The 14,791-nt window shown below is 43.0% G+C and overlaps 1 protein-coding gene across 2 annotated transcripts in view; it reads left to right on the forward strand.

Moving 5' to 3' along the window:
• The first annotated feature begins 5,456 nt into the window (after positions 1-5,456).
• ZNF397 (zinc finger protein 397) overlaps positions 5,457-14,791 on the forward strand; it is a 46,832-nt gene continuing 37,497 nt past the window's right edge. The window contains exons 1-4 of one of the 2 annotated variants that reach the window (XM_043558598.1): positions 5,457-5,554; positions 6,820-7,311; positions 7,581-7,704; positions 10,931-14,614. In XM_043558598.1, coding sequence (XP_043414533.1) covers positions 6,898-7,311; positions 7,581-7,704; positions 10,931-11,979 — 1,587 coding nt within the window. In that variant the 5' untranslated portion in view covers positions 5,457-5,554; positions 6,820-6,897 and the 3' untranslated portion in view covers positions 11,980-14,614. Of the gene's footprint in view, positions 5,555-6,161; positions 6,236-6,819; positions 7,312-7,580; positions 7,705-10,930; positions 14,615-14,791 lie in introns of those variants that run through there. The other variant, XM_043558599.1, reaches the window with a different exon arrangement.

Raw genomic sequence — 14,791 nt, forward strand, 5'->3', positions numbered from 1 at the left:
CAACTTAGTAAATAAGGCCTTTGTTTACTATTGTGGGTACTACAAATAAACATTGTCTTATTCTGTTAATACATCTATTATCTGTCTGTAAAAAATACAAAGCTAAACTGGTGACATCATGGTACCAGTAATAGAATATACAGTGTAATAAGCATTTTTGATATTGCTGTGACTGATGATTTGGCATCTTGGAGTCACAGTGTCATACTAACAGTCCAAAGATTCTTTTGGTTTTTATTTATTTATTTATTTTTACAAACACCTCCACCGTCAGGCACTCTGAAATCTCTTACACACCCTCCAACCACAGGCCTCAACTAGGTGTTTTGCTCTCCGCTCAGTAGGGAAAATCCACCCCCCAGCTACTTCCCAGCACTATAAAAAAAAAAATAATAATTTGGCTCTAGTTCTCCGTCCACCCCTGATTCTCCCTGTGAGTAACCCCACTGACCCCATGTGGCATGCAGTGCCTCCCATCCCCTAGACACTTGTAAAAAACTTTTTTTTTCCAAAGGCAGTTGTCACTGTGTCTGTCCTCTTACTATAGTTGATTAAAATAAATCTTGGCTTCAAACGGTCTAAGCATATTATCCAAAATTTTCCTTTCTGAAAACTTGCCGTCTTTGAACCCTTCAGATACATATTACTAGTTTTAGCACTGTTAAAAGATAAACTGAGGTAGACAAAAATTTTGAGGGGTTTTTTTGAGCAAACGTCAATGCGAAGCAGGCAGAGCCAAGCTGACAATGGCTAGGGGCAATCCACCAGCAGGAGCGAAGAGAAAGGGCTTCTAGCACAGACACAGGAGCAAATCAAGGAAATTCTGATTGGCTATTGCTGATCTTGTTGCCTTATTTGAGAACCCTATTAGCTGTTTGTGATTAGCTGTTGTTAAGTGTCAAGTTCTTGATTTCGAGGCTTTTAAAGTCATCCACTCTAACTTAGGTGTTGGTTTGCTTCCCCAGGCTGCTAAGGCGTTAGAGTCACCTTAGTGGCTCCTTGTTCAATTACTGTAATAGCAATTACTGTAGCTCTCTTGTAAGTTTGTAGGCCAGGCCATACTGTAGAGACAACATGGAAACAACCCCTTATGGAGTTTATACTCTAGGAGTTATAGTGGTAGGTGAAGTGTGAAGCGTATCTTTTATTTCACGTGAATCCCTCACTTTTCTTACCAGAGTTTCACATATACTAACGTTCAATAATATGTGCAGAATTGCCTTAGCATCAGAGGCCATTTTCTTTATTCTTTATTATTGAATAGTGGTTTACAGAGACTTAAAATTTTTTTTTAGTATTTACTTTTGAGAGAGAGAAAGAGAGCACACACTGGCAAGCAAGGGAGGGGCAGAGAAAGGGAGAGAAAAAGAATCCCAAACAGGCTTCATCTGTACTTTCAGCTTAACTGGGGGCTCAAACCCACAAACCATGAGATCATGACCTGAGCTGAAATCAAGAGTCAGACACAATCCAATGAGCCACCCAGGTGCCCAAAGAGACTTTATTTATTTTGAGAGAGAACAAGTGAGCAAGCAGAGGAGGGGCAGAGAGAGAGAGAGAAAGAGAGAGAATCCCAAGCAGGCTCCACACTCAGCTTGGAGCCTGATTCAGGGCTCAGTCTCATGACTGAGATCACGATCTGAGCCGATATCAAGAGTTAGACACTTAACCAACTGACCCACCCAGGGACCCCTACTTTCAAGGAGTTTATCTAGCTTGATGAAATTGAAAGAGAGCACTGTTGAATGTGATACAGTAATTCAGGCAGTTAAAATTTACTGAATAGCCTTACTCACCAATTACGGATGTATGAACCAGGAGTGGGGCTTCACCAGATGCTGAATCTGCAACACCTGGATATTAGCCTTTCCAACCTGCAGAACAGTGAGAAATAAATTTCTGTTGTTTATAAGCCACTGAGTCTATGTGGTATTTTTGTTATAGCAGCCCAAACAGACTAAGACCTCATGGCTAAAGTTCTTAAGAATAGTAAGTTGCTATCCCACTGGGAATTTTAACCAAGTCCTACACATTAGCTATAACTCATGTCTACACCTCTTGCAGCCAAGTATTTGGTTTATCTTTTAAATATATGCACCATCTTATAAGGAATAACTAGAATTTCAATTTCTTTTTCTAGGTCTCACTTTCTTACATATATAGGTGAATCAGCTTAACTACTGGAGTAGACGCTGCTATTACACACTCAACATTCATCTGTTTATCCCCTTTTTCTGCCTCTTGGAAGGCAGATGAGAGTCAGTAAAGTATCCTCCAAACTGAAAAGGCACTTTGAGACCAGAAAAATGACACAAGCCACCCCCTGACCTTTACAGACTCTTACGGTAATTTACCGGGAGAATCAGGCAGACAGACGATCCGAAGCCCTATTCAGCTATCCCCCACTAAGTCTGGCTCTTAATCCCTAGCTTCTATAGAGCAAAGGGCATGAGGGGTGAGGTCATAGGGTAGTTATCTCAAGTGGTGTCACCTGTGCACCAGTTCGAGCTCTACTAATTTTCTAAAGTGGAAACTTCTGTGCATCCCTTTAGGGACAATTAGAAGAAGGCTTCCCGCATTCAGGTCAGGGGGTGCATCAATCTCCAAGGGGCCTGAAACATGTAGACCCCCCAAGGGAGGTCACTGTGAGGGCATCAACAGCATGGAGGGCCAAAGACGGAATCAGTGTTCTCAGCACACCTACACCGCCTTAACATTTCTGCCTTTTTAACATAACCTAATTTTGTTTACCTTCCCCACATTGTCTTTCAGGAGAGACTGGCCCCTCATACGTGGAATATGAATTTCAATTGGCCTGAGCCCGTCATGGATGCCTCACCACTTTTTGGTGATAGGCACAGACAGTTGAAGCACTTTTAACTAATAAGATAAGAGAAGAAATCTGCTGGGGGGAAAAGTCGTCATTTGTCTTAAAAGGGGGCAGAACAGGGACTCCTGGGTGGCTCAGTCGATTAAGCATCTGACTCTAGGTTTCAGGTCAGGTCACGATCTCATGGTTCGTGGGATTGAGCCCCAGGTCAAACTCTGTGCTGACAGTGCAGAGACTATGTGGGATTCATTCTCTCTCTCTCTCTCTCTCTCTCTCTCTCTCTCTCTCTCTCTCTCTCATCTCCCTCCCTCTCCCATTATAAATAAATAGAGGAATAACATAAGGGTGTTCTCTTTTTCTGCTCTGGATATTATCTGTAATCTGAAACTAAGGTAGTCATTTTAAGACCATAAGGGAAGCCAGACTGGAAAACAGTCCAACACACTTAAAAATGGCAGAACAGGGACACCTGGATGGTTCAGTCAGTTGAGCATTCATGAGCTCGGGTCATGATCCCAGGGTGGTGGTATTGAGACTCATGTCAGGCACCATGCTTGGCACAGAGCCTGCTTGAGATTCTCTCTCTCCCTCTGCCCCTCTCCTCTGCTTGTGCTCTCTAACATTAAAAAAAAAACTTTTTTAACTTTAAAAACAATGGCAGAGCAAAAAGGGGGAAGGGACCTGGGTCCTCGACAATTTTGTCAAGCCCTATTTACCACATTTGGTTGGTTCACAGCCAATCCCAGGGATGGCCTTACCTTCACACATGGAGCTATGTGGGATAATAAAAAGGCTTAACCAGTAAGGACATTTAGTAAGGTTTTCTATCACTGCAGTTAAAAGCATTCCTTCTCTCTTTCAACAGTTTCACTCCTAATTTCCACTCCTACTTCTCCATGTAAGTAATTGTGGTAGACTGGACTCAAGGGTAATGTCCTTCTATGTTCAAGCTGCTCTTCCTGTTAAAAGGTGGAGTCTATTTCCCCTTCCCATGAGTCTAGTCCTTCTGCCAACAGAATACCGCAGAAGTGGGACGCCTCAGTGGCTCAGTTGGTTACGCATCCACCTTCAGCGCAGGTCACGATCTCTTGGCTCCTGAGTTCAAGCCCCACATCCGGCTCTGTGCTGACAGCTCAGAGCCTGGAACCTGCTCCTGATTCTGTCTGTCTCTCTCTCTCTCTCTCTCTCTCTCTCTCTCTGCCCCTCTCCCATGGGCACTCTGTTTCTCTCTCACAAAAATAAATAAACATTAAAAAAAAAATAAAGAATACCGCAGAAGTAATGTAATGCCAATTCCAAACCTAAGTCTTAAGAGAACTAGCCTGTTCCCTTTCTTCTTCACTCTGTTGGAAGCCCTGCACCATAAAAAGTGCTAAACTCCTTAGGCTAAGCTCCCGAATGATGAGAAACTGCATGGAGAGAGGTTTTATGGAGAATCAAGTAACTCCAGCACCAAGGTCACAGCAATGTGAGTGAAGTCTTCCTGGACCCTCTGATCTCCATTAAGCCATGCAGGCTGCCACCCTGTAAAGCATGAGCTAGCCATCTCTGCTAAGCCCTCCCTGAATTCCTGACCACAGAATTGTGAGCAATAAAACACCTGCTGTTTTATCTATGCAGGAACAGATAACTGAAACATATGATAATATTTGTTCTCTTAATTGATAAAATTACCAGTTGGTTCACAATGATTAAGAACTAAAAGCTAATTATTTTTCCCCAGATATGTGCGTCCTAATTGTGTTAGCTCGCAAAAGATATTTCGAACTATGCATCACCTTGTGCCAAAATTCAAAAATAAATACAAAGAAAATATTTGTAAAAACTTAGAGTTGATATCATTAGCAAGTAAAACAAATTCTTGCAAGTTTAAAGAAAAATAGTAACACCTCAATTTAAAAAATGGGAAGAGCCATTTCCTTGAAGAACCATAAATGGTCAATAAACATGAGAGGGAAATACCTTAATCCCAAATTCACTAATCCAAATGAAACTGAAGTTAAAACAACATGAAGCATCATTTTTCATCTACTAAATGGCCAAGAAAAATGTAAACACTAAGTCTTAATGCCTGGTGGGTTCCAGTGAAAAAATGGGAAAACCCTCCGTTACAATCGCAGTCTGGGACGCCAGTCTTCTTGAACAACTGGGACTCGGGCGTCTGTGTTCACGCGCTGCTTGACTTTGGGCACTGTCTATAGCTGTACAGTGGGCATAATAAAGCCACGGCACAGAGCTGCTGTAAGGCAAAAATGATATGCATACGGAAGAGCAATAGAAATGGTTACTTTTTGTCTGGCTTGTTCATCCACGTGTTTATTTTTGTCGGAGATACTGGAAACGCACTGGAATTACAGAAAAATCCTAACACTTTTCTGGAAAACTGCAGGGGAAATGATAGGGAGTGGTGGCGGTGAGAGGTCAGGGTAGGAGGCAGCCAAGGCTGGAAGCAGCGCCCTCCCTCGTAAGGCAACCTCTCAGAAAGACGCCCGCCCGCCGACTCATTCACACCCGGGCCTCGACGCTCCGCGGGGATCCCGGCCGGAGGGAAGGCGATGGGAACGAAGGATCCACGGCGCTGATTGGCTGCCTGTGAGCACGGGGCGGGATACACGGAGGCTCCCGAGGTTGCGCGAGCGGAAGGCCGCGGGCGCGCACTTCCGGTCTTTGTGGCTGGCCGCTTGGAGTCGGCGGCTTGCTCCCTGGCTGCTGCTGGGCTTCGTGGTGAGGGACGCGGGCCCCGAGCGGAGGGAGGGCGGGGATGGGGTGGGCCCGCCGCCCGGGCGGCGGGCGCAAGGTGAACGAGCCCTGCTCCCCGACCTCTTCGTCCCGGGTCGCGACCCCTTGTCCGGGCGGCGTTTCTGAGCGTCCTGGGGACCAGAGGAGGCCACCTTAGGCCCTTGCTTTCCAGCAGAGAGGGCAGTTACTCCCCCACCCCGTGACTTCGCCAATGCTGAAGTTTAACCGGGATACAAACATATACAGGCTAATGCGGCTGGGCTGGCTTAATAAACCTAAATGTTAGCCTAAATACTTCTAATCTCTAAAGTTACTTGTACTGTTAGGATCAAATTGTAATTGATTTGTCCTGCTGTTTCAAGGGCATACCCTCCTATGGATATTCACCCATCCCTAGAATCAGGTCATGTGTGACTTCTATCACAAAATTTAATACATAATTATCTGTTCCCGTATTTTTCTCTAAATGTTTTCTCCCGTATATTCTAAGTTTTAGAACGGAGATTGACGTTTTTGCTGATTTTGTGTCTCCGTGACAATTGATATCTTTTTGAACACACACTAAACGTTTTAACAAACATTTCTTGGTTAATTCCTCTGTAGATTCATTTACTCAACAAGCAAAAACCTTTGTATTCTTAAGCCTGGCTCACGACAGAGCCCATGGTAAGTGCCTCTGTGTTTGTTGAAGAAATGCATTGAAAACCAAATTTGATCAAATGGCAGTTACCAAAAAGTGTTTTTATTCAAATCAACTTCTGTTCAATATGATTTTTTTAAATGTTGTTACTACCCCAAATGAAAAGATTATTTGCCATAGCTAGAGGGTAACTAAAAATAAAATTTTAAAAACCAGTATTATTGAATCCTAGCTAGATACAGTTACCCTTGGAAGTCTGAGGCTTAAAAAGGGAATTCTGCAAGTTTTACAGACAAAGATTTTTTTCCTTATACCATCAGGATTGAAAGAAAATTGAAAAGGAAATTTCTCAGTTTGTGATTCATGTTAATATTGCATTCTTTTGCTTCTAAAATAATTTCTTAGGGCATTAGTGGTAGAAATTCCACTATGGAAGACAAATGGGATGAGTGACCTTTAGTTTGTTGCTTGATTGTTTATTTAGTTATAGTGTCAAACTTCTTCCCTTTCAATGTATTACTGGCATGACTGATATTTATTATAAATCTTAGAGTTGTTTTTTTTTTTTTTTTCTCCACTGCTAAGTTAACAGTGCTTTTGTATCTTTCAGGCAAGAAGAAATTACTCAAAGAAACTGAAGTACAGTACTCAGTTGTGCTGAGCTTTTGGCTAAGCTGTTCAAGCCAAAATGGCTGTGGAATCTAGAGCAGTTTCAACCCTGGTACCTCAGAATCCTCAGGAACAAGAACTAATACTAGTGAAAGTAGAAGAAAGCTTTTCCTGGGGTCAGAAGTTTAAGCAGAGTGCGAGTACCCGATCCTGCCAAGAGTTGTTTCGCCAGCAATTCAGGAAGTTTTGCTACCAGGAGACACCTGGACCCCGGGAAGCTCTGGGCAGACTCCAGGAGCTTTGCTATCAGTGGCTCATGCCAGAGTTGCACACGAAGGAGCAGATCCTGGAACTGCTGGTGCTGGAGCAGTTCCTGAGCATCCTGCCTGAGGAGCTGCAGATCTGGGTTCAGCAACATAGCCCAACAAGCGGCGAGGAAGCTGTGACCCTATTGGAAGATTTGGAGAGGGAATTTGATGATCCAGGGCAGCAGGTGGGAACAGGGAGATGTGGTATGTTGTGGGAAGAGAAATTTACAGACTGATGCATGTCGCATCCTCATAGCAGTGGGATGAAAATTTGTCTCTACTGAACCATACCTTGAAGTGACTACTGTGCCCATACCTATCCCTGTCCTTAAATAGGTCTTTTTTTTCCCCTGTTGCTCATCCCTGGGGATGTCATTGACCTCTTTCAGATTTTTACTAAGCATTTTCCCTAGGAAGTTTCTCACAACATTAACCATGTTTTAACTGATTTCAGGGACCAGCAGTGCCATGGAAAGATCTGACATGTCTTGGAACATCCCAAGAGTTAACAAACATCCCACTCCAACCTTTAAAGACACAGCTGAAACCCTGGGAACCTTGCCTTTCCCCCAAAAGTGGTAAGAAAATAGAAACTCACCTGGGAACTATTATCAGGCGTCTGGTTTTGAGGATACAGAATTAATTGGATTTTACAAACATGCCACATGTGAGCCTCCCCTTTATTACTCTGGACCAGAGGTATTCACTTCAACAGCTTTGTATTTACTAACCCTCAGGAAGTGCAGTCAGTCTTTCTTGTGTCAGTTTCCCTGGCATTTATTCATTTACTCCTTGGTTATATAACTTAATAGGGTGCTAATACATGTCTGCTACTGTGGTAGGCACTGGGTCTCTGCCTCAAGGAACTTTTACATCTAGATGGGGTGGACAAGTGAAAAGGCAATTGCAATATAGTATAGTAAATTCTAGAATAAAAGTGGGCTTTAGGTACTGTGGGGGCACATATGAACACACCTAACCCAACCTTAGAGGTTCAAGGAGTACTTCTCAGAGGAGGAGACATCTGAGCTAAGATTTGAACAATGAGTAAGGAGAAAACTAGGTAAATAGGGTGGGAGTTTTTCCCATCCTAAAGGGAAAAACTTTTTCTACTCACACACTTCTGACACTGGATGTGTGGGGGTTTTCCTTCACATTAACAACACTAATTCTGACACACCAGAATTAGGGCTGACCCCACAGGTTAAAGTTTCAGTCCCACAAGGCTGCCTCCCTTCCTCCCCGCTGCCACCTCCGCTTGTAATGAATCCCCAGGTTACTCACCCTTCTTTCCGATTTGGCTGCAATTCAGACATCACATGACCACCTCCTCGGGTTTCATAGTTTGCCGTAATAGCTCACAGAACTCAGGGAAACACCTTGCTTACCATTACCAGTTTATTATAAAGGACACAGGTGAACAGCCATAGGAAGAGGTACTTCAGGCAAGATCCAGAAGGGTCCTGAGCACAGGAGCTTCTGTCCCTGGGGAGTTAGAGGTTCACCACTGTCATGGCACTTGGATGCGTTCATCATCCTGGAAGCTCTCTGAACCACTTTGTTTAAGGTTTTCATAGAAGTTTCATTACATAGGCATGGCTGATTAGATCATTGGCCATTGGTTAACTGAATGTCCAGCCCCTCTCCCTGGAGGTCAGGAGGCAGAGCTGAAAGTTCCAACCTTCTAATCATATAGTTGGTTCCTTTGGTAGCCAGCCCCTACCTTCCAGGAGTTACCTCACTAGCATAAACTGAGGTACTGGTTGATAGGGGCTTATTATGGGTAACAAAAGACACTCTTCTCACCTCTACCACTTAGGAAAGAAGTTGCAAGGGTTTTTAAAGCTCTGTGCCAGGAGCTGAGGATGAAGACCAAATATATATTTCCTATATTATAATATCACACAAGCAAAGGCCACAAAGTCCTGAAGGTGGGAAAATACAACTCATTCTGGGAATTGTAGGTGATTCAGTTTAACTTGAGAGAATTCATAGGGGAGAAATGGTGAGACATAACCAGAGAGAAAAAGGAGACCCAGGTTGTGAAAACTTGTGGGACATCTTAAGTAGTTTGAAGGAGTGCAGTGGAGCACAGTTGAAAGGTTTTGGACAAGGGAGTAGTTGATTGGATTTGTGCTTTAGAATCTAGCTGCAAAGTGGAGAATGGATTAGAGGAAGGCGAGAGTGGAGTCCTGTTAGAAACTGTTGTAATCTAAATGGCCACAGTGAATAAATTAAGATGTATTACAGTGAGAGATGGGGACAATCAAAGCTGTCTCTTGACCAGCATTTTAAGTTGCATTGCAGTAGCTGGTCATGGTTAAAAGTGGAGAATGTGGGAAAGGAGTTAAGGATGATACTCAGGTTTTAGTCTTGAACAGCTTGGTTAATGATGGTGCCATTCATGTAAATGCGAAAATATAAGGGAAAAAAATATACCTGATGATGTGTTTAGCCATTTGGGGGCTTGTGAGATATTCACAAGTAATATCCCAGTTAACACTGGATATGATAGTCTAGAGTTTAATAGGGAGAACTGGGCTAGAACTGGGGACCTGGGGAGACATTAGCTTATAACATAAGTAGTGATTGAAACCTGGGTGTAGACAGTTTGTAGAGCGAGGACACATGAGAACCCAGAACAGCACCTGAAGGACCTTGTGTTTGAGTGATTGACCTTGAATCTAAGGAACAGCCCCCAGAAATCAGGCTAACATAACCGGAAGAGAAATGTCTCTAGAGGAAGGTGTGGTCCCAGTGTCAGTGCTACAGGGAAGCCAACTAAATAAGATCCAGAAAGTATTTACTGGATTACGCATCTGTGACGTTGGTGACCTTGATGAGAGTAGCATGGTGGGGAGGGGGTGCACAGGTGAGGCAGAAACCAGATTGCAAACAGATGAGTAAGGCTAACTCTTTCAAGAAGCTTTACTCTGTGGGCACCTGGGTGGCTCAGTTGGCTGGGCATCCAACTCTTGATTTCGGCTCAGGTCATGATCTTGCAGTTCATGAGATTGAGCCCTGCGTGGGGCTCTGCTCTGAACGTGTAGGCTGCCTGGGATTCTCTCTCTCCCTCTCCCACTGCCTCTCCCCTGCTCATGCGCATGTGTATGCAAGTGCTCCCTCTCTCGCTGTCTCTGTCTCTTTAAATAAAAAGAAGCAGCATCAGCTTTACACCGAATGGAAGTGAGGTTGCATGAAGGAGATGTGTAGGCAAGGAGCTCGATTTGAAAAAGATGAGAGAGGCGCCTGGGTGGCTCAGTCGGTTAAGCGTCCGACTTCAGCTCAGGTCTTCAGCTCAGGTCACGATCTCGCAGTCTGTGACTGCGTCGGGCTCTGGGCTGATGGCCCAGAGCCTGGAGCCTGCTTCCGATTCTGTGTTTCCCTCTCTCTCTGCCCCTCCCCCGTTCATGCTCTGTTTCTCTGTCTCAAAAATAAATAAAAAACGTTAAAAAAAAAAAAATTAAAAAAAAAAGAAAAAGATGAGAAATTTGGGCTTGTTTAAATGGTGATGAATGAGAGTCAGCAGATAAAGAGGTTGAAAATAATAGGAAAGGAATAGTAGGTAATTGATCAATTGAAGTTTCAGAGGAAGTAGGAAAGAATAAACTTCAAAGTGTAGATATAGGCGTTAGTTACTCGAAAGGAGGAGGGAGGGACCCTAGTATGGCCTGTTAAAGAAAGATATATGTGGACAGTGACCTCTTTTGTAAGGAGAAGCCTGTATTTCCTCTCACATGGAAAGTAGGTATTGAGAGTGACTGGAGAAATAAAAAAGTCTGTTTTTTGCTATTATCATTTCAGATTGTGAGAACAGTGAAACAGCAACAAAGAAGGACATTTCAGAAGAAAAGTCACAAAGACTTCCCCAGGAACCTTCATCTGGAGGAATTAGTGAACCTGAAAGCAATTTAGAGTGGCAACAAGGAAATGCTACAGGGGAGAAGTTAAGAAGATCCCCTTCCCAAGGGGACAGCTTTAGTCAAGTAATCTTCACACACAAATCTCTGGGAAAGAGAGACCATCATGAGCCTCAAAGCAGCTTGATTCTAAGTACAAACTCTATAACTTATCAGAAAGTTCCTACAGAAGAGAGACCTTATAGATGTGATGTATGTGGGCACAGCTTCAAGCAGCATTCCTCTCTAACACAACATCAGAGAATCCATACTGGAGAAAAGCCCTATAAATGTAACCAGTGTGGAAAGGCTTTTAGTTTGAGGTCATATCTTATTATTCACCAGAGAATTCACAGCGGTGAGAAGGCATATGAATGTAGTGAATGTGGGAAAGCCTTCAATCAGAGCTCAGCCCTCATTAGACATCGCAAAATTCATACTGGTGAGAAAGCTTGTAAATGTAACGAATGTGGCAAAGCATTCAGTCAAAGTTCATATCTCATTATACATCAAAGAATTCACACTGGCGAGAAACCTTATGAGTGTAATGAGTGTGGGAAAACCTTTAGCCAAAGCTCAAAGCTTATTAGACACCAGCGAATTCATACAGGAGAGAGACCTTATGAATGTAATGAATGTGGAAAAGCTTTCAGGCAGAGTTCAGAACTGATAACCCATCAGAGAATACATAGTGGGGAGAAACCCTATGAATGTAATGAGTGTGGAAAAGCTTTCAGTCTGAGCTCAAACCTCATCAGACATCAGAGAATTCATAGTGGAGAGGAACCTTATCAGTGTAATGAATGTGGCAAAACTTTCAAAAGGAGCTCAGCCCTTGTTCAGCATCAGAGAATCCATTCTGGGGATGAAGCTTATATATGTAATGAATGTGGGAAGGCTTTCAGGCACAGATCAGTCCTCATGCGCCATCAGAGAGTCCACACTGTAAAGTAACTTGTGAATACAAGGAATGTTGTAAATATTTTGGTCAGATTTATATCTTTGTTAGTTGAAAGGGTTTACTTTGGAACAAGACTCCAGACTGGTAAACTACCAGATCTTGAGTCATCTGACTTAAAGCAGCACTTCTCAATGCTACTGCAAATTGTCCTTTGAAAGCTTTTCCTGTGACTAATCAGAACAGCAGATGGAAGAATCACTGCTTCCAGCTTTTCTCTTACTATTAGGAATACTCAGGAGATAAGAAAAATGGGAATATAACATTGAAACCTCATTTTCCACGAGAATGTCACAAAGAGGGTACAGCAACCCAGGCTGTGTCACTGCACCTGATTGTCCACATACCAGGTTTGGGATATGGTGTGGACAATATGAGGGACGTTTTGTCTCAGGAATACAAAAAATTTACTGACCAATTAAGAACAATGACAGGGCAGCAAGACAGATGGGGAAATAGTTCATCAGTGACTTACTGAGCCTGTGACAGCCCAGAAATGAGGTAGTGAAAGAATCCAAACTAATGTATCCAACAGCTATTTTTTGAGGGCCTGCTTTGTGCCAGGCACTAGGAATACAGTGGGAAAGAAGATAGTCTGTACAGTTTAATGGACAAGGAAGACAGGCAGTGATACGGTATAATCACTGCTGTGGGACATTAGGAGTACCTGACTCAACCTTGGATCAGGGAAAGTTTCTGAGAAAAACGATGAAGGATGAGTAGAACTTAGCCAGGAAAGTAGGCAGGCAGGCCAGGGAACAATATGGCCAGTAGAGGGAACAATAGACGAAGGTTAGGAAGAATGTCTGGCATATCTGAGAAATGAAAAGGCTGTTTTGTGTGGAGCATTCCTGTTGAGTTCCTTTTGGGGTGGAGTCATGTCTGTTAAGCATGGATGTAGCCAGAACCTGGTGAGCAGTGCTGGTAGTAAAACAGGAGCCAGGGGAGAAGCTTCTGTTACTGGACAAAACCTGGAGTTCTTGGACCACAGGGTAGAGGGAGCTGTCTTGGGCTTGTGTGAGCTGGGGGAAAGGGTTAATAACTATAGTTTCCTGGCCTGTAGGTTAAACTAGACCTTGGGGGTGGGTGGGTCAGAAAGAGCCTAGCCTAGTGGTTAAGAGGTTAAGCATCTGTTGGGAGTCCTGAATCTTCCCTTTCCTAACCAGAGGACTCCTGGTTCTTAAGACTGTCAGAGCTGCTGTCTGCGTCCTGCTAACTCCCAAGGCTCTGGGTCAGAAGCTGCTATGGCTACCACGTTTGTTTCTGGGGCTACACCCCCACATTTCTAGTGTACTCCCTTGGCTCAGGTGCTAAAAAACGTTGTCAGTCGCCGAGTGACTGACCCCTCACAGGCACCTCACACATGTTCAGTTTTGTCTTATATCAGCAGTATTTCAGTCTTGTGAATTTTGTTAAGGACAGTGGTAAAGGGAAGTAGACATAACAGTCATGGTCCATCCAGAGACCACCTCTGACAACCCATCAGGAAACATATCCCTTGACTGGTGCTTCTCAGTGCAATGCAGAAAGGTGTGTAAGTTAGTGAGCAACAGAAAGTCGTGGTCAGAATACCTAACAGGTAAGAGTTCTAACACACCTTACCAAAAACAGAAATCTGTGGGAATCTGGAATCCTGTGCATAAGAAAATAATTTTCACGAGGATAAGTAGACAGCACTCCTGTTGGGGCATATGTAGATGAGCAGGTAATAACCAGGAAGAATGGCAGGTGGACTAAATGCCCGTGCTTGGAGAGAGAATGTGAAGACAAAGGGATAGGATAACAAAGTTAACATGGTAAGAGCTATTCATATTCAACTCTTAGGTTTCCTCTCAAGATGAGGACTCAAACAAACTGAAAAGGGTAGGATAATAAGTAGGAATTGATAAAACATATTACAAAAGGGAGAGATTGTTTATAAAGAGAGTTCTTAACATTTATCAGTAAGAAACATACTGATACTGGTACTTTGCTGAGGGCTTTGTATGTATGTATCTTTCCAACAGCTCATATCTTGCAGATGAGGAAGTGAAGGCTTAAGATCATGGGTTAGTCAGTATCCTATCGCTAAAAAGTGGTGAGGTCAGACTTTGAACCCAGGCAATAGGAATCCAGAACCTTTCTGTGGAGCCACTTACCTCTAGAATCTCCCCATGAAAAAGTCCCAGTAGAAAAAAGATTGTACTTAAGTAAGCAAATCACAAAAGAACAAATGCCAATGGATGACAAATGGTCAGCCTTGCAAGATGTGTATTAAAGCAAGAGTTGAGATGGCACTTTTTTCCCCCCTCATCAAATGAGAATTCAGGGAACCTGGGAGTTCAGTGCTGCTGGTGAGATGTGACTAGATACTGTCTCTGGCAATCAATACCAGAAGCCTTAAGCATTGCCTTGTGACTTTAAAATTCTACCTGTAAATGTATGCTTCAGAAAACATCATGAATGTATACAAAGTCTTAAAAGCTGTTAAAATGATGTTGATTGATGTCAAAAGAAATGGCAGCGTATCTTGGGTAAAAATATGTACACTATGACTCCATGTAAAAATATATTTATGCATTAAAAATACTGGAAATAATAATCTCAGACTGCTATACCGGCTAGCTGGTGATAAAATTACAGATTATTTAATTTTTTTCTTGTGATTTTCTGTGTCTTCCAAACTCTTCTACAATAAATACTTTTAAACTTAGAGGAAAAAAAAAAAGGTTAAAAGGAATGAAAGCCCAGGATAGTCAAGAAATACTAAGAAAAGTACATGCTTTCTGTAGCATCTGTGTCCCTCCCAAGTCCTGGGAGGTTAACTTG

Source organism: Prionailurus bengalensis, chromosome D3 (genome assembly GCF_016509475.1).
Source record: "Prionailurus bengalensis isolate Pbe53 chromosome D3, Fcat_Pben_1.1_paternal_pri, whole genome shotgun sequence".
Classification (NCBI taxonomy): domain Eukaryota; kingdom Metazoa; phylum Chordata; class Mammalia; order Carnivora; family Felidae; genus Prionailurus; species Prionailurus bengalensis.